The sequence below is a fragment of the Canis lupus genome, chromosome 29 (assembly GCF_003254725.2).
Source record: "Canis lupus dingo isolate Sandy chromosome 29, ASM325472v2, whole genome shotgun sequence".
In the NCBI taxonomy this organism is placed as follows: domain Eukaryota; kingdom Metazoa; phylum Chordata; class Mammalia; order Carnivora; family Canidae; genus Canis; species Canis lupus.
The window spans coordinates 41676886-41704734 of record NC_064271.1 but is presented as its reverse complement, the minus strand read 5'-3'; the positions used below and the strand labels follow the sequence as shown (position 1 = coordinate 41704734).

Genomic DNA, 27849 nt, shown 5'->3' with positions numbered 1-27849 from the left:
AGTATTATTTAGCCTCGCTGGGTCTCAACCATGTCAACAGAAAAATGGAAATAAGCCCCAACTCCAAGAAATAGTGTGTGAGATATATAAGACATAAATGTAAAATACTATCATTTACCGGGTGATAGACCTTAGTACTTATGTTTAATAAGGCGACTAGATTATACACACTTGGTTTTTATCTCCAAATGGTATCTTTTTCCTGCTAATTAAAAAAAAATTCACATTTCATTTTTAAAATTCTAATGAGATGAAAATGTACAAATTAGAAAGCCAAATGCCCCTGCACATGTAATTAAGACCATACTATAATTGTGCATTCCTCTATTCCTTCAATAAATAACATAAAAAATTGGTGTCACTGCATTTGATTTAATGATTATTAATACACACATAAAGCCCAGAGATCTTCCAGACATTTATCCAGTATTTAATTTCAAAGAAGAAGCCGTAAGTTTTTATGGATGGTATAAAGAAAGGTCCCCACGTGATCCCCACCATATTTTGATTCGACGTGGGGTTGGGGATCATTTCTTCCTGTAGAAACAGAGAATTTGGAAAGTATCAAGAAAGATGGTAACAGAAAGGATGAGAAAGTCCTGTGCTTTGGGAACGGATCAGGTCCGATGGGCCCGTCAGTTGAAGTGGGAGCCAGCATTCCTGGCCGGAGGAGACCAAAGGGCTTGCTCGTCTTGCTAAGACCTGGGCAGCATTTCCTCCATGTCGGCGATGACGTAGGAGACCACAGCCCAAACGGCGGCGGCCACGTTCATTTGCTTCGGATCCAAGGCGGTCATGGTGTCTCCGTCGGAGTGATGGAAGGAGAAGTACCTGTAGAGGTCGTCGAGCAGGCTGGCTCCTGGGGAAACAGAGGAAACTCTCAGTGCTTGGGCCAAGGCGCCGAGCAGCTGATAGGAACCCCGGCCTCCCCCCGGCCTCCCCCCAGCCTCCCCCTGCCCCAGCTCGCTGCTCCTGCTCCACGGCTGCAGGGCCCGAAGCGTTACTTCCCCAGGCTCTCCGGCAGCAAGACATGGCCAAGCGACAGCACTCATACTACCAGGATTTGGTGGCAGGCGGTGAGAGAGGCCAAGGAAGGCCTTTATGTCGCTGGCAAATGCCCGCGTGCTGCATGGAGGTAGGCGAGCGGGCCGGAGCAGCACAGGCCGCACTGCAACCGGCAGGGTAGGAAGGCAGGAGCCTGGATTAGGACGCACGCCAGCCCGCGGCCCTGGCCCGGCACTGCCTAGTTCTGGGCCACGCCACGTTAAAGCAAACGGATCTCCCTTTGTTTAAGGAACAGATACAAATGTCCTATTTATTTACAAAACGACAATGTCTGCTTTTGTTCTCCGTAAGATTGCAAGTTACGTACCTTCCTGGATGCAAAAGAAAGCCCGTACTCCCTTGCTCAAGCTTTTCTTTTCAAATCATTCACACACTTCCCATGACATTTCCCAGTAACCTCTCAAGGCACCAGCAGGCATCTCTGCCCCACCTGAGAGCTTCCTTCTCTCTCTAGTGAAGCCTTCCTCTAGCTTCCACATGGGCCCGGGACCTGGGAGTCTTCGCTGGCCCTCAGTCATCCTTCAGAACCCCCTGGGTCCAGTCCGGATTCCACCTGCACTTCTTTACCATCTGGCCTTATTAACTCACATACATGGTGTCTCCTTGTAAACTGCACATACACAAGATTGCAGAGAACATAAATGCATATCATGATGGGTGACGACATAAAAAATACGCATATGTCCACAATCCGATGTAAGAAAATATTACCGGTGCCTTTGAGGCCCATTTTATGAATTCCCCCATCCCTTGTAGATCCTTTATTTCCTCCAGAGGTACACCCTTCCCCATTTCTGCTTGTGTGTTAATCACTCCTTGCTTTTTAAAAAATATTTTATTCATTTACTTGAGAGAAATAGAGAGAGAGAGTGAGCACAAGCAGGGGGGAGGGACAGAAGGAGAGGGAGAAGCAGGCTCCTGCTGAGCAGGGAGCCCGATGTGGGGCTCGATCCCAGGACCTGGGATCATGACCTGAGCCAAAGGCAGGCACTTAACCCACTGAGGCATCAGGCACCCACTCCTTGCTTTAAAAAAAAAAAAAGTTTTATTATATATTTATATGGCATTATAAATAAATAGATAAATAAATAAATAAATAAATAAATAAATATTTATTGTTTAACACTTTTGCCTCGGAAACCTATTCACTAGCTACAGTCCTGTGACTTGCTTTTTCCACTGAGTGTGTATGGCTGTAGTATTTTCATTTTTTTACTGCTGTACATTATTTCGTTGCATGTATTTATCCATTTTCCTGATGGTGGACATTCAGATTGTTTCTGGTTTTCTGTTATTATATGTTGCTCTCTGGCCTCTAGATAAGGGAATGGAATTGCTATGCTATAGAGTATGTGTGTGTTTAATTTTATCATGCAATTCCAAAACGTAACCCTTTTCAACGTGTACTTCCACTGTCACTGTATTAGTCTTCCTCTTATTTCACGTCCTCTCTAGCACTTGGTATTGTAAAGGTGATATTTGCTATTCTCCTTGGTATAAAATATTATCTCATTGTGGTTTTAGCTTTTATTTTTAAAATTATTAATGAGATTGACATGTTTTGATATATGTATTTTTTGGTCGTTTATGTTTTCTCTTTTGTGAAATGCTTGTTCATGTCTTTTGCCCATTTTCCAATTGATTTGTCTTTCTTTATAGATTTGTAGGAATTCTTAAAATATTTTAGATACCAATCCTTTCTCAAAGTTTATACAAATAATTTCCCAGCTTTTGGGTCTTTTCACTCTGTTTACCACATGCTTTGCTGAATAGATGCTCTTACTTTTAATGTACTTGAATTTATGAATCTTTTCTTATGATTTTCACTTTTTTATATCTTGTTTAAGAAGTTCTCCCCTACCCTAATATCATAAAAATATTCTCAGGTGTTCTATTTTAAAATTTTTAAAATCTTGCCTTTCATTTTTAACTTCTTTATCCATTTAGAATTGAAACTGATTTTTTCTTTTTTTTTAATTTAGTTTTTATTGCTGTTCAATTTGCCAACATACAGAATAACACCCAATGCTCATCCCATCAAGTGCGCCCCTCAGTGCCCACCACCCAGTCACCCCCACCCCCCGCCCTCCTCCCCTTCTACCACCCCTAGTTCATTTCCCAGAGTTAGGAGTCTTCATGTTCTGTCTCCCTTTCTGATATTTCCCACTCATTTTTTCTCCTTTCCCCTTTATTCTCTTTCACTATTTTTGTATAGTGTAGGCTTATATTTTTATTTTTCACATGTCTCAGCAAATTTATTGACTATTATACCCTCTTTCCCCACTGATCTGCAGTATCAATTTTGCCACATATCAAATTTCCTTATGTATGTGGGTTTATTTTGGGGGGCTTTATAATTCTATTCCAATGTACTGTGTATCCCTGTGGCAAGACAATAATGTCTTAATTACTACTGCTATTTCTTGGAATCGACAGAGCAAATCCTCTCACTTTCTCTTCCTTCCCCTTCAGGAATGTCTTACTATTCTTTTCTTAAGAAATTTTTATTTATTTATTTGGAGAGACAGTGAGTGAGAGAGAGAACACAAGCAGAAAGGGGCGGAGGGAGAGGGAGAAGCAGATTCCCCGCTGAGCAGTGAGCCTGCACGGGGCTCGACCCCAGGACTCCGGGATCACGACTTGGGCCGAAGACAGATACTTAACCGACTGAGCCACTCAGGTGTCCCATGGAATGTCTTCTTATTCATGTCTGCTCTTTCAGATAAAGTTTGGCATCATTTTAAAGTTGTACAAAAAAGTGTTTTTAGATTGAACGGAAATTCTGTTTTTTTTTATTTTTTATTTTTTGAAATTCTGTTAATCTACATGTCTATTTGGGGAGAAGTCACATCTTTACATTAGGATATTGTGTTCTTATCCATGAAAATGGTGTGTTGGTATGTCTCTATTTATTGAAGTCTTCTATAGCATCTTTAAAGTTATGTAATACAGTTTCTATACCGTTTGTTAGTTTTCTTTTCTCCAAGGCTTATACTTTTGTTGCTAATTGTAAAGTATACATTTTAAAAGGCTGCATTTTTCTGTTTGTGGCTATCCATTTTCGCATCAAGGATACATCTGATTCATAAAAAGGCAGGTGTTCCTTCTTTTGTACACTCTGGAATAGTTTGTGTAAGATTAGAGTGATTCATTTCCTGGTTATTTTGTAGAACTCTGTACAAAACCATCTAAGTCTGATACTTTGCTTATGTTAAAATTTTTAACAAATGATTTGATTTCTACCCTGGTTATTGAGCTATTAGGGTTTTGTATTTCTTCATGAATTAACTTTGGAAATTATAATTTTTTTAGGAATGGGTGATTTTTGGCCAAATATTCAAAATAATCAGCATAAAGTTATCAGCTATATCCTGTTTTTATCTCTGTTTATGTCTGTATGTACAGGAATGCATTTTTTTAATTCTCCATATTAGTTATCAGTGTCTTCTCTCTCTTTCATTCATCAGTCTTTCCAGCACTTTATCAGTTGTATTATTAGTCTTTTGAAAAAAAAGACAATTTTTTTTTAACATTCTCTACTATATACTGGTTTTTCTTCCATTGGTTTCTACTCATATTTATTGTTCCCCTCCTTCTGCCTTCTTTGGCTTTATTTGCCTTTCTTTTTCTAACATCTTGAGTTGAATGTTCAGTTTATTGCTTTGCATCCCTCTGTCTCCAGTGTAAGCAATAAGACCACAATCTCCTTCCTACTGCTGCGTCAGCTCTAACCACCAGTTCATGATCATCAGTAAGAAATATTCACCAATTTTTCTTTGACTCATGAGTTAGAATGTGTTTTTTTTTTTAATTTTTAAAAGCATGGGGGTGGGGTACCTGGGGGGCTCAGTAGTAGAGCATCTGCCTTCAGATCAGGTCATGATCCCGGGGTCCTGGGATCAAATCCCGCATCGGGCTCCCTGCAGGGAGCCTGCTTCTCCCTCTGCCTGTGTCTCTGCTTCTCTCTGTGTCTCTCATGAACAAATAAATAAAATCTTTTAAAATAAAATAAAAGTATGGGGGTGGTTTCCTTAGTTTTTCATTACTGATTCCTAATTTAGCTTATAGAGAATGCAGGCTGTATGATACAGATTCTTTTCATTCTACTGAGAGAATCTTTTCAGATTCTTTTTATCCTACTGAAATTTTCTCTGTGGCCTATTGTACTATCCATTTTTATAAATGTTCTTTTTCATGTGTGGAAAATAATGTGCTTTCTGTGTATTGTATATATGTGTGAGATCAAGCTTGTTTCTTCAAATCTTTTAACACCCAACTGATTTATTATCTGTTTGAGCTATCAATTTTGAGAGGGATCTGTGAAAATGTCCCTCTGTGATTTTGGATTTTTCTTCTTGTAGTTCCAGCAATTTCTTTGTTTATATATTTCAGACTCACACTATTGGGGCACACAAATTTAGAATTACAGCTTCCTGGTAAATTGAGCATCTTTATTAATTTGAAGTCATCCTCTTTATTTTTAGGAATGCTTTTTGTCTTAAAGTTAGCTTTTCCTAATATTTAATATAATCATACCTTCTTTCTTTACCCTATTATGTCTTCTTCCATCATTTTACTTGCACTCTTCCTCGATCCTTATGTTTTTAGATGTTTCTCTTATGAAGACTTTTAAAGTTGAATTTTAAAAATCTAGTCTAACAGTCTGAATCTCAACTGGACAGTATAGTTTCTTCATGAAGATTGTTATTACTATTAAATTAAATTCATTTATACCATCCTAAGTTTTGCTTTCTATTTGTTAATTTTGTTTTCTAGGTTTGGCTTTTCCCCCTTTTCTTTCTTGCCTTTCTCTGTGTTGATTCCTCCCCCCCCCATCATTCCTTCCCCCCCCCCCAACCCCTACTAGTTTGGAGGCTATACATTTTATTTCAATTCCAACAGTAGAGACCTTAGAAATCATAGCTCACATGTGCCAAAGTTAATTAATATCTTACACTAGCGCCCCTCGGTCTCCAGATGCACACCGCTCATTAAAAACCATGGTCCAGGGAAATAGGAATTGGCAGATACCTTCACAGAAATGCCATGCCCCAGAGTTTCCTTACTTCTATAGATTTCTTGCTTTATCATTTTTTTACCTCTGAGCAATTCCCTTACTTTGCCTTATTAAGCCATGTATTATAGAAAGACAATTATTATTTTATCCAATAGTTATTTTTTGGGGGAAGAATGTGTCTGCAAACTTCTGGTCTACCATGTTGGCAGTGTTCTCTTCACCCAGTCATCTACTTGCTGCCCTGTGCACTGGACCCTGTCCTTGTTCCTGAGAACTTTGTGACCTCAGGATACTGTCTAGATTTTCTCTATCCTAGCCCAAGTTTTTAAAACTTTGTGCCAAGGTTTTCCTCTATCTATCTCCCCAAACTCCTTGCTCTGACGTAGAATTTGGATTTATCTCCATTCATATTTCACACTGAATTCAGCTATGGTGCTATTAGACACAACACAAGCCAGTGAGGCAAAAAATAAGTATAAAAGGAAACTCAGCTCTCACCTCTAACAATTAATGACTCCAACCTCTGCCAGTAAATATCTGAAACTGGGTGTATCAAGCTGACAATGTCTATCAAACCTTTCAACTGTGTTGAGGAGAGTCATTCCAATTCAATGATTTTTCTTTCTAACTAGTAAAATGTGTTTTCTGTTAGTCCAGTGGCTCTGAGAAAGTGGGATCTCACTATCATCCAGCCTGATAATGTAACTGTCAGTGGGTGGGCTAGAGCAAAGGTCCACATATTCAGAAGGCTCGGGATGCCTGGGTGGCCCAGTGGTTGAGCATCTGCCTTTGGGTCCAGGAGTGATCCTGGAGTCCCGGGATTGAGTCCCACATCGGGCTCCCTGCATGGGGCCTGCTTCTCCCTCTGCTTGTGTCTCTGCCTCTCTCTCTGTGTGTGTGTGTCTCTCATGAATAAATAAATAAAATCTTAAAAAAAAAAGAATATTCAGAAGGCTCGATCCAATGCATTTGGACAAATACTTGAGTTCCTACAATATCCTAGGCAGTGGTCTAAGGACCGAGGCAGACAGAAAGATGAAAAAGACATAGCTTCTCTTCTCAGAAGAGACAGCTTTTGACAGAGTGTCCAAAAGCAATAATAACACAGAATATACTGAGTGCTGCAAGGAAAGGACAAAGCAATAGCAGATGGCTCATGTAGCTGAATGACCCTCTTTGGTCCCTAGACGAGGTCCCCTTGCTATGTGCACTCCATAGTTCTCTTATAACCTGTACCATCTTTCGTTATAATTGCAGGTTTGACACCTGATCTCCCCACTGTATCATAAACTCTCTGAAGGTAAGGCCTCTGTTTTGTTCTCTGTCACAATGCCCATAACATAGAGCCAAACCGAAGATGAATGTGTATTTGTTGGGCAAATGAATGACATTAGTGAATTTTAGGAGTGAACTGGACCTTGAAGGTGCTGTGCTGGTCAGAACCCTTGTAGGAAATAAATGGGATGCTTCAAAAAGGCAACTTGGAGAATTTGACAAAAGGACTATTTACAAAGTGTGGTCAGAGTTAAATGAAGCCCATAAGAGATGCCGAAGCACCGTAGGGCTGGCAACAACGATAGTCATTACCACCCCTAGGCTTAGAAGGCAAAGAAATCAGCTCTGGCTGCAGGAGAGGGTCACCAGAGGAGCTGTGGCTATCTGCAGAAGCCAGGGAATCAGTCAGTTTCCTGCTGGTGCCTCCCGTATCTTGAAAGGCCTCCCCATGGCCAAACCCACTCATGAGCCAGAGGGAAGGGAGTGTTGTTCATGCAGCCCCTAACAGACTTCAGGGCCACAATATAGGATAGAGAAAGGTGGGGATTGATACAGAATGGTAAAAGAGAGTTTGAACATAAGTACTTAAGATGTCAACAGACAAGAGATGGGGTGCAGGTATTCCAGATGAAAGACTGTGTGAGCATTCCAATTTGGGTGATAGGTGTGTGTGTGTGTGTGTGTGTGTGTGTGTGTGTGTGTGTAACAGGTTAATCATTGGCAGATAAATTATTGGCATCCAACTGTGGAAGGTTCTCAATATAAGGCTGAAAATAGACTGAATGTAGTTCCATAAGTGGGGAGTGGGGAGCCCTTGGGAACCAACGGGCAGAAAGGTGGGGAGACTTGCACCTTAGGGAGATGCCCCAGAGGATTGCAGAGGTGGAATCGTGTAAAAACCATGGTGGTGAAGAGAAGGCTAGGGAAGACGTATAGTCTGGGGTCAGGTGCAAAGACGGGGGCCTCTTGAGACTATCCTAGTCTGCAATTCTCTAGAAAGTATATGACTGAAGATAACCAGAAGTCCGGTGAAACGGCCAGAGGCCCATTTTCAAACCAGAAGATTCTTGATGTCATGATCTCAGAGCACACGGAGGAGAAACGAAGCTGTTTACTTGGGTGGGAGCAAAAGCATTTTAATGGAAATCGTGATATTTTAGAACGAGCTGAAGCTGGTGAGGACCATATGCTCCCTGGACTCCAGAGAGCATTAGGTAGAATGCAAATTCACGTACAAGTTAGGGACAAAGACTGAGAGTCACAGAGGGCAGATGGAAGGTGGGTTAGAGTCACGCACATGAAGAAGCAGGAAAGGGCATTTAATTCCAGCAGAGAGTGTGGTTCCCTGGGGGCCGTTTCCCTTCAAGCCAGAGCTTCTTGACACCGCGTGATGGCCAACGGGAAAGCCTCCAAATTCCATATGGAAAAAATAGAAGCAAGATATACTCGCGTACCCCCTCTCCAGGCTTCTGAAATTCCCTTTCCGTCTCAGACCGAAAGACCTTGCCTGCCAGATGGGTGGGAACTTGGCTGCCTCCCCTTACAACTGGAGCATTACAGAAGGCATTTCCTCAGAGATCGTCCAAGTTCCCATGAACATCTTATGAAACTAAAACAACTCCAGAAAATCCGATATTACCAATGAGAATGCTGATAACCACAGGCGATAGGAGGTGGGCCCGCTGGCTGCCTTGCAGCGATGTCTCTGCAAGTCCACGGAGACGTTTTATCCGTGACAGCTACTAATCTGAAAGGCCAGCACTGAGGGAGAGGCTGCATTTCAATTTCCGAGAGCACCTGACATGCTCGCATGGGTGGAGGGAACGTTAACTATCCCTGGGGATAAATTGCAGCCTCTTTTGACAGGTATATGAGCTCTGAACAGGGAAGCATCAAATGCTTTTTAGAAATAGAAAGCTGGTAGGAAGGAGCCTGCTCTGAAGGCCAACATTCACCCCCTGGAAATAAAATACAGCATTATTTTAGGGCAGCTCGCTGTCAGGAAATTATTTCTAAGGGAGGTTTGCAATCGAAGGATGTGAAGACGGCCTTGGATATATCAGCCGAGAGGTCGGACCCACGCAGGGAGATACAGCTGAGAACATGGGGGGTAGAGTCAGATGGGCCTGGGTTCAAATTCAAACTCTTCTGCTTAATACGTCTTAATAAGTGTGTGGCTTTGGGTGAATCACATAGGGCTTCTCCGTCTTAGTTTTCTCATTCATGAAACGGGGCTTCTAAGGTCATGAACCTTCTAAGTCATGAACCTTGACTTTCAAGGTTCTGGTGAAAATTAGTAGACACACAGTTAATCCTTTATTATCGGCATTAGAGATCCATAGGGAGGACCCAACAGACACACAGCAGCTTGGTCGATTCGATGCAACCTGGAAAGACTTAAAATTCTAATTTCGTAAGTGAAAGTTCTGACAATGGTTCTTACGGATGAAATAGCTGGACTGAGACATCTACTCGACATGACCCCACCTTGACCTGGTTTGGATTATTTTTCCTTCTCCTCCTTCCCATCCCGTTCTCTCCTCTCCTCTCTGAATCTTTTCTACAAACATTCGCCTCAGAAAATATTTTCCAGCTGCGTGACTGGGTGAGGATGGTCCAATGAATATTGTAAGAAATACCCAACGTGCCCCCATACTGTTCACAGCAGATTCCAATCTTCACAGAAAGACCTCAGTAATGACTGTGGTCTGTGCAGGATATTGGAGCGAGATTGAATACCTGCTAATTCCTGGAAAGGTGGGGGGCAAATATACAAAGGTCCTCATAGCCCCCTCTTACTGTAGGTTGAGTCTCATTCACACGTAATCAGTGGATTTTCATGCACACGAATTAAGCAATTCATACAGTGAGGAGTTTTTGAAAGACATTTGAAAGCGTTGAACGTTTAAATTCAAGGCTGTTATTTCAGCACATACGCTGGCTGCCACGATGTTGCATGAAAGATGCACCAACGGGCAGGCAGCTGTGGAAAATCCATTTTTTTCCTTTATAAACAGATCTGGAACAGTCTGGGGTATGAATTTAATTGCAGTGGAATGAATCACAGACATTCCCCTGATCATATGTGGGGTTAGACAAGAATGTTATGGTCTTAACTTCTTCCCGGCAAGAAAACGGTCCCCCTAGAATCTATAAAATTTAAAAATACATTTAAACTTTAATTAAAATTATTATTAGTTTTAGCAACATTATCAGTGAAAGACGTTATTGCCAAAACAATTAGAGAATCAGTTCATGGACTTTGCAGACATTTAATCTTCCTTTTCAAAAAGGGCAGCTTTATCCCTTCCTGCATTAAATCTCACTGAAAATTAGAGTGAGAAGCAGCTGATTGACAGCTTTCTAACCACTGGTTCTCCAGAAGAGAAAGCAACTTCTAAGCGGGAGGGGAAAAAAAGAAAACAAAACCCTAGTAAATGAAAGGAAAGGGCAAGAAGGGAAAGACATCCCCAATCAGAACCCCGCAAAAAGTCTTATAATTTTGGTTTCTAAACTCTTAATTTATCCAAGAATCGCCCAGTCTGTGCTACGAAGGTGCAGCATGAGCCTGCGGCTCGCGTGTCTTTGTAAAGCTTGGAACAGCCGCTGGGCCCCTCCGGCCCCACAGCTTGAGCCGGTGACCCCGGGCTCACACGAACCACCTGTCGCAAGGCGAGGCAGCGACAGGTGGGCCCAGGGTCCCTGCCCCAGTCCCTGCCCCGGGTCCCTGCTGCCCGGCCACGTTCCTGCTGCGGTGGCGGGTCGCTGAGCGCTCGGCCTGGTTTTCTGTGCTCCCCCCGCTGACCCCACAGGGGATGACCGTCCCTGCCACTCGCAGTGGGAGCAGGATAGCAGGCAGGAGGGACAGGATGCAAATCAGGCATCTCTGCTCCAGGGATCGACGTGCTCCCTGCTGGCCGGGCGCCCACGCTCACCTTCTCCTGGGGCCAAGCCCCCTGCACCACTGGCCCGGTCCCACACCGGTCCCCACACTGGTCCCCACACCAGTCCCCACCTCCTGACATGAGCCCACAAAGCCCAACAGGTGCCTGGGCCATGAGGCGGGCCACGACCTGGGTCACGCTCCTTGACGCGGAGCCCGGGACTGCCCGTCGGGGGGAGCTGAGCCCACCCGGCATCGAGTCCCCGCTCTCCCTGGGCCACGCTCCCAGGGGCCTCCCAGCCCTCCCCAGGGGCCCAGACCCCTCCACCTCAAACTCCTCCCCGTGACCCCTCATAAGCCCCCTCTTTACCAGCTAAACGTATATCATTCTCGTAAGGATTCTATTATCGGCCGCCTGTCCTTCCCGTTGGACGAGAAGCTCCACGAGGGCAAGAACTTGGTCCTTTGGTACCACTTCCCGACGCCTGGCACGTAGGAGAAGCTCAACGAACATCTGCTGACTCCCGAAATGGAGAAATGAAAGAATTCTTAAATACCCAGGTGGACAGAAGCAGAGATGGACACGGGCTGGCTTCCTCCTCCCGCTCGACAGCAGTCCTGGTAAGCGAAGCCTGCGGCGTGGGGCTCCCCTCCCGCGCCTGCCACGGGGGTGCTGGGCCCCGAAGCCGCGCCCGGCCCGCCCACGCCGAGACCCAGGCGCTCGAGGGGATCACACAGCATGCTCTTACGCCTGTCACCACGGTCCTAGGAACTAGCCGCCGCTTGAAAACCGGGCCCGAAAGGGGCAGCACATCTTTTCAATCCACCCAAAGATTCTCTAGGAGAACGTTCTTAGGTTGACTCACTTGCTTACTATTGATTAAAGGTCGCAGACTTTGTGAATTTGTATTTTAACTCATCGATTTCTACCTGGGAGAGATGGAAACGATCTCTGTCCCAAAGAACAGATAATCCCATTTAGATCTTTCATCCATTTTGAGTTTATCTTTGTGTCTGGTGCAAGAAAGTGGTCCAGTTTCATTCTTCTGCATGTGGATGTCCAATGTTCCCAGCACCATTTATTGAAGAGACTGTCTTCCTTCCAGTGGATAGTCTTTACTCCTTTATCGAATATTAGCTGACCATAAAGTTCAGGGTCCACTTCTGGGTTCTCTATTCTGTTCCATTGATCTGTGTGTCTGTTTTTGTGCCAGGACCACACTGTCCTACACCTGCCCTATGACCCAGCAATTGCACTGCTGGGGATTTACCCCAAAGATTCAGATGCAATGAAACGCCGGGACACCTGCACCCCGATGTTCACAGCAGCAATGTCCACAATAGCCAAACTGTGGAAGGAGCCTCGGTGTCCATCGAAAGATGATGGATAAAGAAGCTGTGGTCTATGTATACAATGGAATATTCCTCAGCCATTAGAAATGACAAATACCCACCATTTGCTTCAACGTCGATGGACCTGGAGGGTATTATGCTGAGTGAAATAAGTCAATCGGAGAAGGACAAACATTATATGGTCTCATTCATTTGGGGAATATAAATAATAGTGAAAGGGAATATAAAGGAAGGGAGAAGAAATGGGTGGGAAATATCAGAAAGGGAGACAGAACATAAAGACTCCTAAAAAAAATAAAAATAAAAATAAAAAATAAAGACTCCTAACTCTGGGAAACGAACTAGGGGTGGTGGAAGGGGAGGAGGGCGGGGGGTGGGGGTGAATGGGTGACGGGCACTGAGGGGGGCACTTGACGGGATGAGAACTGGGTGTTATTCTGTATGTTGGCAAATTAAACACCAATAAAAATAAATAATCCCAAAGGTCACAATTTATTGGTCTCTAAGGCATTAACAATTTTTTTTAATCTAATCTGGCCATCTTACCCTAATACCTCTTTATTAATTTGCACAAATTAGTTTCTCAAATGCTCTTTAAATTGATAGTGATATCTTACTGGCTTCCTTATTAATTGAATAAAATTCTTTGACATGTGTTTATATTATATATATAATAAATATATATATAAATATATAATATATATATATAAATCTTATATATTTGCATGTAAATGATTTACCTTTTACAAAATTATAACCAATACCAGTCATCTACAAACCCTAAAGGAACGGTTGCATTCTCACTCCTCGAAGTTAAGTTTCTCACGTTATTGTCTATAATTTTACCCATGAGCGCCCTAAGAAGCAAAAGCACTGAGCAGACTGGTCGCCAGCCTACGAGCCGGCCTTCGTCTTCTCCCTGTGTGGTAGTGGATGGTCTCTGGGTATGAGGCGATTAGGAGGAGAATGAGTATGAATTTTACACACACACACACACACACACATGCACACACTGCGTGTGTAACATTGGGCTTGTCCTTAACCTCTCCCGACCCCTTAATATCCTTATTTCTCTCTTGAACTGCCTTCCACCTTCCACATGAGAGTCATGATTTTACCTTTGTAGAAAATTACAACACCATCTACTTACAAACCCTAAACCAACAGTCACATGCATATGTGATAAGGTCCTTACCTTCGACTTTAGGATTTATGTGTGTGCAGGTGTATTGACAGCTTCCCACACAGCTGTAAAGAGACACTCAAACCACTCTGTCCCCGTGTTTTTGTAACACAAAACAACACTGATACTTCTTGGAAGGGGATAATTTTGAATCTTACTCATTTTTATATGTTGGTCCTAATTTATTGTCCTCCCTTTGTCCATACAGAACTTACGGTCCCGTCTTCTTTCATGTCCTGATGTTAGTAAAAATCCCATCTATTTGAGCCAACGTGACTCCTTGTAAATGCTTTTTTTGCAGTCCTCCCCACACTTGGGGAATGATGCTCACTAAGAAAACATCAGTAAAAATTGTTTCTGACAGAGCACACGGACAGAACACTCCACGTATGCGGGTCTTTGACCTGGAAAGACTCTATCTAAAGATCATTTCTAGTGTCGTATTTACAACACAAGCCTTAAAGTTATCATGGTTTTTCCTATGATTGTGCTCAAATGAACAGATTTTGGTTTCTGGCTGCTGATGCAAAAACGTTACAAAGCCACTGTGCAGAAGGCAGGCGTTAGGATATAAAGCTTTGTTTCTGCTTGCCACCTCCCACCCCCTCGGCGAGCAGAGACAAAGGAACGAGATGATTGGAGGTGTGACGTGGACGTGCTGTTCTAGACTTACTTCCCATACTGAATATTGATAACTCTGCAAGGAATGCCTGGGTGACATGGGAGAGCTGGAGTCCAGCTTTGTCACCTACTATTAAATATAGTTTTTTTTAAAAAAATATTGTTTATTTATTTACTAGAGAGAGAAAGAGAGAGAGAGAGAGAGGCAGAGGGAGAAGCAGGCTCCATGCAGGGAACCTGATGCGGGACTCGATCCCGGGCCTCCAGGATCACGCCCTGGGCTGAAGGCGGTGGTAAACCGCTGAGCCACCCAGGCTGCCCTGTCACCTACTATTAAATGATTAAGGTATTGAAGGACAACTGGTTGACAGGAATATGTCTGTCCATGAACGACGTCACAAGGGAGACTATGAACCTCTGACCAGTGATTCTCACTTCCACCTGGCCAGGCTAAGGATTTATAAAATCCAAGCACTTAACCACATAGTTTATAGGGAAAAAGAAATCATGGCTCTTGTAAGAGGAAGTCTTGGTTTCCTTATGATCATTAAAAAAGGTAAAAAAAAAAAAAAAAAAAAAAGAAGTTGTAAGCAAAGAGAAAGGAGGTATTTCACCCATTCAGAGGACCTTTAATTAAACTATGCTACAACCAAAAAGGCTGGCTTGCTGTGGAATCGAATGTTTTCTATGAGAAAAGAAAAGAAGCAACAGGTATTTCTCTACAAGGAAGTCCACCTGAGGACTTCGGTCACTATTTGGAATTGGAATCAGTCTTAAACACCTGCAAATGGCCTTTCCAGTTACACTGTGGATCTCCATTATCCCCCCCAAAAAAGTAGGACAGGCTAAAATTGTACCTGTTAAGGTAGCTGGTACAAATCTCACAGCTGATTAAGCCATACTAGGTTTCAAAGAAATGAGGCTATTGGAGAGGGTAGACTTAATCATTTTAGGTCATGTCAAGGTGGGCAGCCAAGGCCTCCACAGAATTCCTCTGGGGGTCATTGTCAGAAGCACAATTATGGGCTGGATGGACCAAGAGTCTGCACCAAGATGGGCTTTTTTTTTTTTTTTCAATTCTAGATACCATAGTGTCAAGGTCACAAGAAACTGCTCTCATGGAAAATAGGAAATAAACATATAAAATAAGGTTTCACTACCGAAAGCAATCCCATCTGAAAAGAGGCTATATTAAAAATATAATAAAATTTAAGTATTCATGAATAGCGTGTGTCATGTCCAGAAACCACGGGGGTGGTGTTATGTGAATGTGTTAATCTAGAGGTAGCTGATGCCAATGAAGAAAATTGATCTAGGAGCGAGAGCCTCTGGATTTCTTTCTATTTACCATAATTCATTTAGGTGTCAGACAGCATAAATTTATTCAAAATAAGTGTGTCCACGATTTTGTGCAAGCCGGTTGGCTACAGAAAGATGACCAACTACTTGGCTAATGCTACAAGATATTAGTGAAGTTCCCTCCACCTCAGCTTCCAAGGGAAAAACGAGAATAAACACATGGTGAATGACTCCTGCCTCAGGCCATCATCCTGGAAAATGGAACAAAATTAGATATTGACAGTGGTGAAAATTTTGGTGAATATTGGCTCAGTTATTGAGTTTTCATTTTATTTATGCAAATAAGCTTTTTCTTTCTTGGCCACCTGAGAGATTCCTAGTTGGCAGTTAACTGCAGCCCCTTCAGTTGACTATCTGCGAAAAGAATGACATTTTTTTTTTTTTACACAAAACCTCCTAAAATATAGCTTTCTAAAAATTATTATTCAGTGAAGGAAAAAATAAGCTAAACATGAAAAGCTTTGTGAATTCCAAAACAAAGGAAGCGAACGTTTAAGAAGGAGCCTGGAAATGAATATGCTTTTAATGTAAACACGATTCGCTTAAAAGGAAACATCAATTCAAGGAATATCCATTAAATACGCCAACACTCATGAAAAGACCCTGGCCCAAGGCAATCCACTTACAGGGAATCTACAAGGCTGAGGTGCAAATTTTACATATAAATGTAGCCAAATTTCCAATGCTTTTATGGTTGACCCCTCATTCATGTAATTTTTAGGACAATCCTTATAATGAAGAAATAGTGATTATTTTCAGTAGCCACCCAAAATATAATTACAGTCCATTTGGTTAAATGCTTCCATGGTGAAATAAACTGCAATTTACACATTTCTGTGTTTTTTGTTTTGTTTTGTTTTTTAAGCTGAGGGTGACAAAGGAAGCTAATGCTACTCTGTGGGGTAACATGTCATTAGCTGTTCCATCATTTATGCTCAAACTCTAGAATTATTGGGTAAGGGAAATGGTGCTTGAGATTTGCTGCTATAGACCTTGAAATAGTTTCCAGCACAAAATGTATTTATTTATTTTTTTTTTAGCACAAAATGTATAAATAACACCAGGAGGCCTACTGTTCCATCTCCTGAGTCGTCTTTCTTAAAGCCTTTAGAATTCTCGATAAAGGAGAAAAGTAGACTGTCCTCCACTAACTAATTAAACTGGTATAAGAAGACCTCATTATGAAGGATATGGAACCTGAAGCATGGATTATTTCTTATTCAATTTCATACAGAATAGACACAATTGTCCGGTTATTGTGAGTAGGTTAAAGGGCTCCCCCGGATGACCACGGCGACATCCGCAGGGTCCTGAGCTTGCTCTCCTGCTGCGCAGCGGGGCGGCCACCAGGGATCCTGCCAAACGTGACTCGACGTGAGGCTACGGAAAGGAGGATCGAGTGTCTGCTGAGCTCCTGCTAGCACCGGGTGCCTTGCTCAGGCCGGGGCGAACGCGGGCGGCCACCGCATGACTTCGGTGCGTCTGTCTCGTGGGTTTCATGGAGGTGTGAGTCCAGCAGAGGACACCTGGGGGAACGAGGTCGGCCTCGATTACGCCCGGAACCGCCTGCAGTTCTGCAGGCGGAGCTTAGAGAGGCAGAGGCCTGGTTGTCCCCCGGTTCCTGGTTTAACGCAGCGGGGACAGCCTCTGAGCACGGAGGAGGGTGGCCCGGGCTCCCCGGGGGCAGAGGACAGCGGCTGGGAAACCCTCCTCCTGCTGTCCCTGGGGCCTGGCTAACCCCATACCGTTGGGTGGTGCAAAAGGTAACGGATCCATGACCATAATCGTGGCCGGGATTCGCTACGTACTTTCCGCGTTGCGCGGCCTTAACTGAGCATTGGACGTCCATTACCTTACCAAGTCATCATAATGATTCCATAATTATTATTATCCTCACTTTACAGATGAATGAGCTTCGGCTTAAAGGTTATGATGATGATTAGAAGCAGCAGAGTCTGGTAGGCGTTTGTGCCCAGTGCCGAGTTCCTCTCTCCCCTCTGAAGGATGGGGCCCCTGGGCAGGGCCTTGGCCTCTCGGAGGGGACCCGCTGTCCCCCGACGGCCCGTGCTCACGCCACCACCCGTCTTCTCCTCCCAGGGCACTTCTCACAGGAACCTGTGTTTTCTTGAAACGCCTTCTAGTAGACTCCGTGACAGGATGTCTGGCTTGTTCATCTCCAAAACCACATCCTCCCGTTTCCTCTGATCCGACCCTGCACGCCTGGAGCGCGCACCTAGCCCCGACCTGCTGCTTAGGGCAAAGCCCTCTTAGGCCCCGGGTCCGCTTCTCTCCGTGGAGGAATGCCTCATCGCCCCCAGACATCGTCTCCACGTACGTGACCAGGCTGGGAGGGAACGTCCTCAGCCCGTCGTGCGCCCCGCATCCCCGTCGAGCTCGGCGTGTGCCCGGCCCAGCGGCCTCGGGGACTGTCGGGCCTCGAGCTCCTCCTGGCTGTGCGCTGCACCCCTAGAGCCTCCACCCGCGGGTGCCCCGCTCAGGACGGCAGGACACTCAGGCGCGTGGAGGTCGGGATCGCTTGCTCTGCTTGGCTCCCTCTCTCTGGCCCCCGGCGCTGCCGACACAGTAGCCTCGGCCCCTCGGCCGCTGACAATCTCTGTCCTCGCAGTCCAGCAAGACCAGTGTTTCTGCTTGGGTTTCCCCTCCTGGCCCCGTGGCCCGAAATGCGGGATGTCCCACCGCCCAATGTACAAAATTAGCCATTCGATGTATTTTGCACCATTTTCTAGTTTGCTGCTTGTTTTTTCGAAGCAAAGGACACACCTAATACCAGTTTCTCTCTTATGGACTGAAGCAGACACTCTCATCAGCTTTAATTCAAAGCTTTTTTAAAAAAAGAACTTGTTTATTTATTTATAATGGAGATAGAACTGACCTACTTCCCAGCTTCTTGAAAGTAGAAAATAGGCCGTATGTGCTCTCGCTCCTACGCCCCCGCCCCTGGCAGTGGCTTCCCCTGTCGCGATAGCAGTGGCTGATAGCACAACCTCTAGAGCCAATCTTGCTGAGTTTGAACCCCGACTCTGGGGGCACCTGGTGGCTCAGTTAGGCGTCTGCCTTCAGCCCGGGTCATGACCCCGGGTCCAGGGATCGAGCCCCACGTCCCCACGTCGGGCTCTCTGCTCAGCAGGGAGCCTGCTTCTCCCCCTGCCTCTGCCGGTCGCTCCCTCTGTGCTCGCTCGCTCTTTCTCTCTTTTTCTGCCAAATAAATAGGTAAAATCTTAAAAAAATGCAAGTGAGTTCTGACTTCGTACGTATCAGCTTGTCGTATGACGCAGGATATCTCACCTCTCTGTGCCCTGATTTCGCATCCCTAGTATGGGAATAGTCCTAATCATGACTTGTCTCTTAGGTTTGAGCCTCGCGGAGCTGGGGAGGTGGATGCTGCTCGTGTATGATGACACTCAGCGTGGTGGCCGTCATGGGTGTTCCTATGAGTCATCACCAGAGGGCCGGTCAGCTGGCTGCTGGACCACTGATCCTTCCTTGCTCTGAAACCTCTTGTGGGTCATCAGAGTGGCTCAGCCGACGGGATCACATACTATCGCTTCCCTGTCACCGTAAAGAGTTATGTGCCCGTTGCTCCCCGCCAGTCATATGCAAGTGACGTTAGGCTCTTAGGCTGAGCACGAAAGGCGCTGCCAGGAGCCACGTCTTAGGCCCCCGCAGGTCCTCGGCGCACCCGGCTTTGCCTCCTTCCACGCCGGTGAGCCACCAAGAAGCCTGTGGCACCACATTCTAACGGTCCCGATGTCCTGGGCCCGCGGTGGCGGCTGTGGAGCTGAGGCGAACCCGCAGGGGGTGGCCGGCCGGTGAGGACGCCCCTAGCAGCACCTGCCCGCCTGCCGCTGTGTCCCTGCCGTGGCCCGGACCTCTGAGTGGGTCCAGCGTCCCTCCCTCCCGGAGCCCAGGCCTGGCCTCCTCACGCGGCTGCTTCCAGACACGCGGGGAGCTGCTCCTTCCGGGGCTTTCCCCAGGAGCTTAGGTGCCGTTCTCTGGGGGGAGGATGCCCCAGCGTTTGCACCTGCTGGGCCAAGATCGGAAAATCGCTGGTGCGTGTGCTGAGCCAGCCTGGGTATCCGTCATTCGTCCAAGAACCAAACACGAATTAAAGCTTTAACATAAACAAATACCTTTGGTATTTGCTGTGCAAACCGGCGCACGTGCTCCCACCACGCTGTCCCCCGTCCCCACCCGCCTGAAGGCCCCTCTCCGGTCCGGGATTAAACGGCCGCTGTCAGGGGGCCTCAGCCGAGGCGCTCGCGTCACCCGAGGTTCACGTCTTGTAAATGTTTAGTGATAGTCTTTAGAGGATAAAGGGATAAGGAAGCAATTAAAACTCACACCCCTGGCTGGATACTGTGGTTAAATTCAAGAGCGTTACGTTGGTTTGGTGCCGTGCGGCGGCGCGGGGGTCCGTGCACTGCGCTGACCTGAGGACCCCCAGTGATGGGGGCCGGGGACCCGCTGCCCAACAGTAACCACACCCGGCATCCCTCTGCGTCACCCAGCAGCGTCCACCTCGTGAATCGTACTCCGATTTAAATAGTCTTCCTTTTAGAAAAGATGCTTTTGTTTCCTTATCTATCATAACAGTATTTCTGTGAGGAGACGAGGGCTGGGTTTGTGTCCCCCTCTTTTCAGGAGCAGGAGAGATAGAGAACCAGAGACAGGAAACCACTGGCTTGAGGTCATCTAGTGACACGGCCCCTAAGAGAAGGCTCAGGTGTTGGAGCGCCACCCGCAACCTCTCTGCTGGGCAGGGTTGGTGGAGCGGGCCTGTGAGGGGTTAGGGACGGGTCCTGAGGGCTGGGGTTAGGGACGGGTCCTGAGGGCTGGGGTTAGGACAGGTCCTGAGGGCTGGGGGTTAGAGATGGGTCCTGAGGGCTGGGGTTAGAGATGGGTCCTGTGGAAAGGGGGTTAGAGCCGGGTCCTGAGGGCTGGGGGTTAGGGACGGGTCCTGAGGGCTGGGGGTTAGGAACGGGTTCTGTGGGCTGGGGTTAGAGATGGGTCCTGAGGGCTGGGGGTTAGAGACAGGTCCTGGGGGTTAGAGACAGATCCTGAGGGCTGGGGGTTAGAGACAGGTCCTGTGGGCTGCGGGTTAGAGATGGGTCCTAATGGCTGGGGGTTAGGGACGGGTCCTGAGGGCTGGGGTTAGAGATGGGTCCTGTGGGCCGGGGGTTAGAGATGGGTCCTGTGGGCCGGGGGTTAGAGCTGGGTCCTGTGGGCTGGGGTTAGAGATGGGTCCTGTGGGCTGGCACGTCCTGCAGCCTCTGCTGCAACCTAAGTGCTGGGCGCTGCAGCCGCGGCTCACTTCGGAGAAGCCCGGGCTGCCGCCGAGCATCAATCTGTCTGGGTTATTACTGCCACTGGTACTGAAACTTGGGCGAACTATCACTTAATCAAAGAAGCTCGTAAGCAAGGAGGCTCTTAGCTCCAACTGCACCGCGAGGCACGTGCTCAACACAGAAACGACGTCCAAGCCACTGGCGACCATCAGTTCCTCGACCCAGCAGAGCACCCCACTGCCAGCGCGGCACCCACCGCAAGCCTGGGAGGTGGCGCCACGTTTCCAGGCTCTGGATCTGGACCGAAAGCCACATGACACCTTCCCAAGACATGCGGGGCCTCCTGCCATCTCTTCCTTCCTCGGACAATTGTGGTTGTGTGGGTCGGGCCGGCGGAGGAGGCCTGCTCTGGGTCCCCAGCTCGGGGGGAGGGTGGTCCCGGGAGAACACGAGTCCCTCAAAGGTTTCGTTGTCGCTGACAGACGGGCCTTGCCTGTGGCCCGGGTGCCAACCCCTCCCGGTGCCCTGCAGAGTGTGGAAAGGTAAATACTGGAAGGATTCACCCGGGCCAGCGACGCAGCGCTTGCTGACATGCCGGCCAGGGCTAAAGACCGCAAAGGACTCAAGACTTGGGAAAAAGCAACGTGAAGGGCTCTCGGACTCTTCCTACAGGAACACTCACCGCTGAAAGCCGCCTTCTACTCTTCACTTGCATCTGGCGACGGCTTATTTAAGGCCTTGGGTAGGAAATTCAGTTCCAATGTGCACCCGCCATCGCGTTGCCCTTACAGGCTGACGAGTCTGGGCTGGCGCTCATTTTCGAGTCTGAATTAGCACATGTGGGGGACGGTTTCCCTGTCACAGGGTCCCAGGGAATTCAAGCGCCTGACTTTTTTTTTTTTTTACTTGATTTGGCTATATTTTTTGTTTAGTTTTAGTCAAATGCTAAAAGCTTATGTTCTACAGTTGAATGTAACATCCCATCTATAGTAGAATTTATTTATTTATTTTTTGTGTTTATTATATTTTTATTTTCATTTTTTTAGAATTTATTTTTAAAAAGCCAAATTTAAAGATAAAGGTTTTCTTAAACTTAAAAAGCAGCATTGAAGGGCAGCCCAGGGGGCTCAGAGGTTTAGCACCACCTTCTACCCAGGGCATGACCTCGGGGTCCCAAAATCGAGTCCCAGGTTGGGCTCCCTGCATGGAGCCTGCTTCTCCCTCTGCCTGGGTCTCTGCCTCTCTCTCTCTAGGTCTCTCATGAATAAATAAATAAAATCTTAAAAAAAATAAAAGCACCATTACAATTACATGCATATTTTAAGATTTATTTAATCATATAATCACATCAGCTGAGATCTTGATTCAGCACCAAGCGCCACTTGCAGGTGAATGTTAACTTCCTCGGGGCTCGAGCTCCCGCTCGCCACGTCCCCCCAGGCTACCGATAATCCGCAATCCTTGAGACGTGGAGATTTCTGACTCTTTTTTTCCATAATTCTTACTCTAACCTTCACTTTTTCTCTTTCCTTGGCCGAGTCCATTACTCCGGTACGTACCATTTGCTTTCCCCGTTTTCTTCCCTTCTGCTTCTTCCTCGCCCCTTTCCCCCCTTTCCAATTTATCCCCGGTCCACCTCGCCCACTTTTCTTTGTCATTTTATTCTCCCTTTAACTGTCCTTGTCATTATTACCTAATTTCTCTTCTGCTTCTGCAACTTGTTCCCTGTTTTCCACTTGCGGTTTCTTTAAGCATTTGAAACACCACTTATCACCCCGTTGCTTCATTTTTGACAGACTTGATTTTTAAAGTGGGAGCTCCGTTTCCTTCGCGCGCCACGGCAGAGAGGGACAGCCGGACGTTGATGAGAGCTGGCCGAGATGGCGAGCGGGAAGCTCCGTGCCAGGGTGACTGGAGCAGGTGGCGAGGCGCATGGACACAGGCCTGCACCCCGCTTAGCACGCTCTGCTCCCACCGCATAGATAGAGCCCGTCTGTGCCCAAAGGCAATTCCTCTTCACTGGGTGCCAAATGAAGGCTGCCGAGCTCGGGGACTGGTCAACTGTGTTTTCTAAAAAATTTTTTTATTGAGGTGTAATTGACAGGTAACGTCATGGTGGTTTCGGGTTCACAGCATGACGATGTGATAGTCGCAGACATTGCAAACTGACCGCGCGGGCGCTCTAGTTACCACCTGGCACCACATAAAGCTAACTTCCAGGGTTTGCGATCTTGGCAACTTTCAAGTACGCTCTACGGTGTTATGGACGGTGGTTACGATGCTGCACGTTACGTGCCCGTGACTTATTTATTTTATAGCTGGAAATCCGTACCTCTTGATGCCCTCTACCATAACCTCCTTCCCTCTGGCAACTACCCTTCTGTTCTCTGTGTCTGTGAGTCTGGGTTTGTCTTGTTTTGCGTATTTTTGTTTTGTTTTTTTAAGATTTTTTAAAATCTTTAAAAATTTTTTAAAATTCAAAAAATTTTTTTATTAAATTTATTTATTATTTATTTATTTATGTATTTATTTATTTATTTATTTTTTGTTTTGCGTATTTTGTTCTTCGGATTCCACATAGTGATGAAATCATATCGGTGTTTGTCTTTCTCTGTCGGACTTAATTCTGCTCAGCGTAATACCCTCAGGGTTGATCCATGTTGTCACAAATGCAAGATTTCATTCTTTTTTAGTGGCTGAATAGTATTCATTATCTACATCTATCTATATATCTTTCTCTCTCTCTCTCTCTCTATTTATATCTATAAGCATATCCTCACGTCTTATCCATTCATTCATGAGTGGAAATTTAGGTTGTTTTCATATCTTGTGCGCTGCAAATATTGCTGCAATGAACACAGGGGCACATGCGTCCATTCAAATGAGTGTTTTCATCTTCTTTGGATAAATATCCAGAATTGAAATTGCTGAATTACATGATAGTTCTATCGTTAATACTGTTTTCCATGAAGACTGCATGAGGGTCCCCCTTTTCTCCACATCCTCACCAACCCTCGTTATTTCTTGTCTTTTTGGTAATAGCCATTGCAACCAGTAGTGAGGTGATAGCTCACGGTTTTGATTGGCATTTCCCTGGTGATTAGTGACGCGGAGCATCTTTTCATGCACCTGCTGGACATCTCTCTGAATGTCTTCTTTGGGAAAGTGTCTATTCAGATCCCCTTCCCATTTTTTAAGTCAGATTATTTGCAGGACTTTGACGTGGAGGTTTATGAGTTCTATATAACAATATACAAGCCCTTATTAACCCCTTATGGGATGCTTGCTTTGCAAATATCTTTCTCCCATTCAAGGGTGTCTTTTCATTTTGTTAATGTTTTTTTGCTCTGTAGAAGCTTTTTAGTTTGATGTAGTCCCACTTGTCTACTTTTGCATTTGTTGCCTTTGCTTTTGGAGTCAGATCCAAACATTTATCACCAACACCAATATTAAGTAGCTCACTGTCTATGTTTTCTTCTAGGAGTTTTATGATTTCAGGTCTTATCATTCGAGTCTTTAATCTATTTTGAGTTAATTCTTGTGGCGGTGTAAGATAGTGGTCTAATTTCATTCTTTTGCACGTGACTGTGCAGTTTAATGAAGACCCTCCTTTCCCCCGCTGCACATTCTTACCTCCTTTGTCCTAAATTAATTGAATATATATACATGGGTTTATCTTCGGGCTCGCTATTCTCTGTCCCTGATCTGTGTGTCCGTTTTTATGCCCAATCATATTGCTTTGATTATTGCAGTTTGGTAATATAGTTGAAGGCAGGGAGCAAATGCTTCCAGATTTGTTCTTTCTCGAGATCTGACAAGCTATTTAAAGAGGGCAAATTCAAAACACGGCACAGAGCTTTTTGAAATTGCTGTGAAGTCCAGTTTCAAAAACGTGCGTAGCTAAGTCAGCGGAGGATGTCGAGGCTAAAATATTCTGGGATATTCTCTAGATACCTGAACCCTCTGCTAACACGAGATCTGAGTAACACAGGCCCACTAGCCAAGACAAAACTGCTTCAGGTTGATAGACCTTCAATGGCTTCCCTGAGTTTCCAGCAGGCTCAGACTCACATCTGCTGGTATAACTTTTGATTACAAAGCACAACAGTTGGGCAGTGCAGGCGACAATAATTATCTCAGTAATTAGACTCTGTCATGTGCTGTATCCTCAGGGCCCTGGGCTTTTGTGCAAACAGAAGAGGCACCTAGAGCATCTTTTTATTTTTTATTTTTTTATTTTTATTTTTTAGGATAACTCTATTATTATTTTTTTTTATTTTATATTTTTATTTTTATTTTGTTAATACATTTATTTTTTATTGGTGTTCAATTTGCCAACATATAAAATAACACCCAGTTCTCATCCCGTCCAGTGCCCCCCTCAGTGCCCGTCACCCAGTCACCCCGTCCCCCCGCCCTCCTCCCCTTCCACCACCCCTAGTTCGTTTCCCAGAGTTAGGAGTCTCTCACGTTCTGCCTAGAGCATCTTTAGAGCACTTGGGCTCCTCCAGTGGGAGGGCTGATTATCGGCTCCTCCTGAAACAAGGAGAAGGCAGATTGCTCCTCCCTCCCTGCCTCCCTCCGGCCTCTTCTGGCTCAGCAGGTTTGGGTCGTGCTGCAGAATGTAAAAGAAGGGAGAAAGCTGTAAATGAGGAGGGAGGATGGAAACTGTCCAGGAAGAAATCCAATTTCCGTCTTGTGCTCTGTGCATTTCAGACTGGAAATGCCGCACTTCCCAGAGAGCCCGCCAAGCAGACAAGCAGGGAAGCACGGTGGGGTCCAGGAGGCTGGGAAGGAGGAGAAGACGAAGGTCGGAGAGAGGGAACAAGATGAGGGCATTGTTTTTATTTCTTTTTTTTCTTTTTCTTTTTTTTTTTTTTGATGGGATGAACACTGGGTGTTATTCTGTATGTTGGCAAATTGAACACCAATAAAAAATAAAATTATATTTTAAAAAAGGGCATTGTTTTTAAAGGAGACTGCCAGATGTTTAACCGGGGAAAAGAGAACGCCTGCACGTACTTCACTGAAGAGGGAAGGCGTCCATCCTCTCAATAGGGGCGGCAAGGCCTCGGGCAGTCCCGCCACGATCTGCTGGTGTCCGCCAGACCCCGGGGAGCCCAGGGCCCCGCGCCGTGCGTTGAGTGCATGGGGGGAGGGGAGGTGTACTAAACTCTTGACGTGCTCACTTGAAGGGAAGAAATCGATCAGGTTTAGGAGGGGAAACCTGCTTCCCTAACAGCCAGAGCAGGGGCACAGAGAGGGAGAGGGATGAACGCGGGGCGCCTACCAGGTGCCGGGGACGTCCCCAGAGGCTGTTTCATTGAATCCCCGAGACACACTGAGGCAGCAAGGATCACTGGGCTTTGTTCACAGATGGGGAAAAGGGGCTCAAGAAGCTGTGGAAATAACCCAAGTTCATACAGCTGCTCCACCGCGGGGCCAAAGCTGGAGGGCAAATCCCACACGGCTTCCGCCCCGCGTGCTGCCTATGAGAACGTAGCCTCGATGCCTTCCAGAAAGGGAGCCGGCGCTTACGGCTCCCGTGGACCCCGCTCGCACGCGCTGCATCTCCTGCAGTGTCAGCCCAGCAACATGCAGACAATGCGACAGGCACGCGGTGCGCGGCCCCTTCCAAAGACCAGTCAAACCCCCACCGCTGCACTGACACAGATCTGCTGCCTACGGCTGGGGCTATTTTGAAACCCCCAGCATCTGGCATCCCGCCCGAACAGGGAAATCTCATTTGGGAACCGGAAGAAAGGCTCTGGAAAGGAACAGGGCAGGGACCCCCAAGAGCTCCCTCAACGGGGCACGGAGGCTCCTGCTGCGCCCCGGGGAGCTGGCGGCACCGGCACCAAGTGCTTCTGCACGTGGGATGGCCCCGGCCCTTGAGGACGGGGCCGCTCCTCAACAATCCGGACAACAAGGGCACAAGGACGTGTTTTTTGGTTTAGTTTAACGTCTTTAGCCACTAGGTAAATTCTTTCCCTGGAACCCTGGGCGTCAGCAGATGATTGTCGCCGGTATTGACTGAGTCCTTGCCTGGTGTGCGCCAGGCGCTGTTCCAAACACGGTTCCATCACTTCGGGGCGGGGTGGGCGGGACTCGATGCCTCGCCCAAGGCCGCCTGGGCTGGGACGGGGGCCGCCGGGCTTTGCGCCAAGACCCCCAAACTCCGCTAGCGCAGGGACCTGGCAGGACGTTGTCATCACCAAGAGGACATCCTGCTTATGTCCTTCCATCTGTTGTTTGCTTTAGGTCCTACAACTGCTTCCCAGCACAGATCTCATTCATTCATCCTCCTACTCCCTCCAAAGATACGTTAAATCCCTCTCCGTGGAACAGCAGCAGCGCCTCCTTCCTCCCGACGCTCCTCCAGCCGCCGCTCCCTGCCTCTTGCCCTGTGGCCCCTCCTCACAGGGGACTGTCCTCACTCCCCACTCACCTCTCAGTCTCCTTCACCCCACTATTCCCCTGAAGTCGCGCTCGCCAACCGCACCCTCCTGGCTATTACACCCAACGGGTGTGAGGGTTCTCCTGGGACGTTGGACCTGGCGGCGCACCTGTCCTTCTTGAAAGACTCTTCCCCTGGCTCCTGCGAGGGGAGCCCCTCTCCTGGTTTGCTCCCCCCGCCCCCGGCTGCCTCTTCTCAGTCTTCCCCACGTGCTTCTCTTCCTCTGCCCGTGCCTTTGGGTTCTCAGCCGTCCCCCCTCCTGGGCTGTCTCAGCCACTCCTGTGGCAGCCTGACCACCCAGGGCTGACCGCTTGCACCCCTCGGCCCCCG

The 27849-nt window shown here is 46.6% G+C and overlaps 1 protein-coding gene across 4 annotated transcripts in view; it reads right to left on the bottom strand.

Annotated features, from left to right (window-relative positions):
* Positions 1–352: 352 nt before the first annotated feature.
* Positions 353–27849, bottom strand: part of CPQ (carboxypeptidase Q) — a 402483-nt gene continuing 374986 nt past the window's right edge. For all 4 annotated transcript variants that reach the window (XM_049103891.1, XM_049103890.1, XM_035708500.2 and 1 more), the window contains one exon: positions 353–859. In XM_049103891.1, coding sequence (XP_048959848.1) covers positions 696–859 — 164 coding nt within the window. In that variant the 3' untranslated portion in view covers positions 353–695. The remainder of the gene's footprint in view (positions 860–27849) is intronic.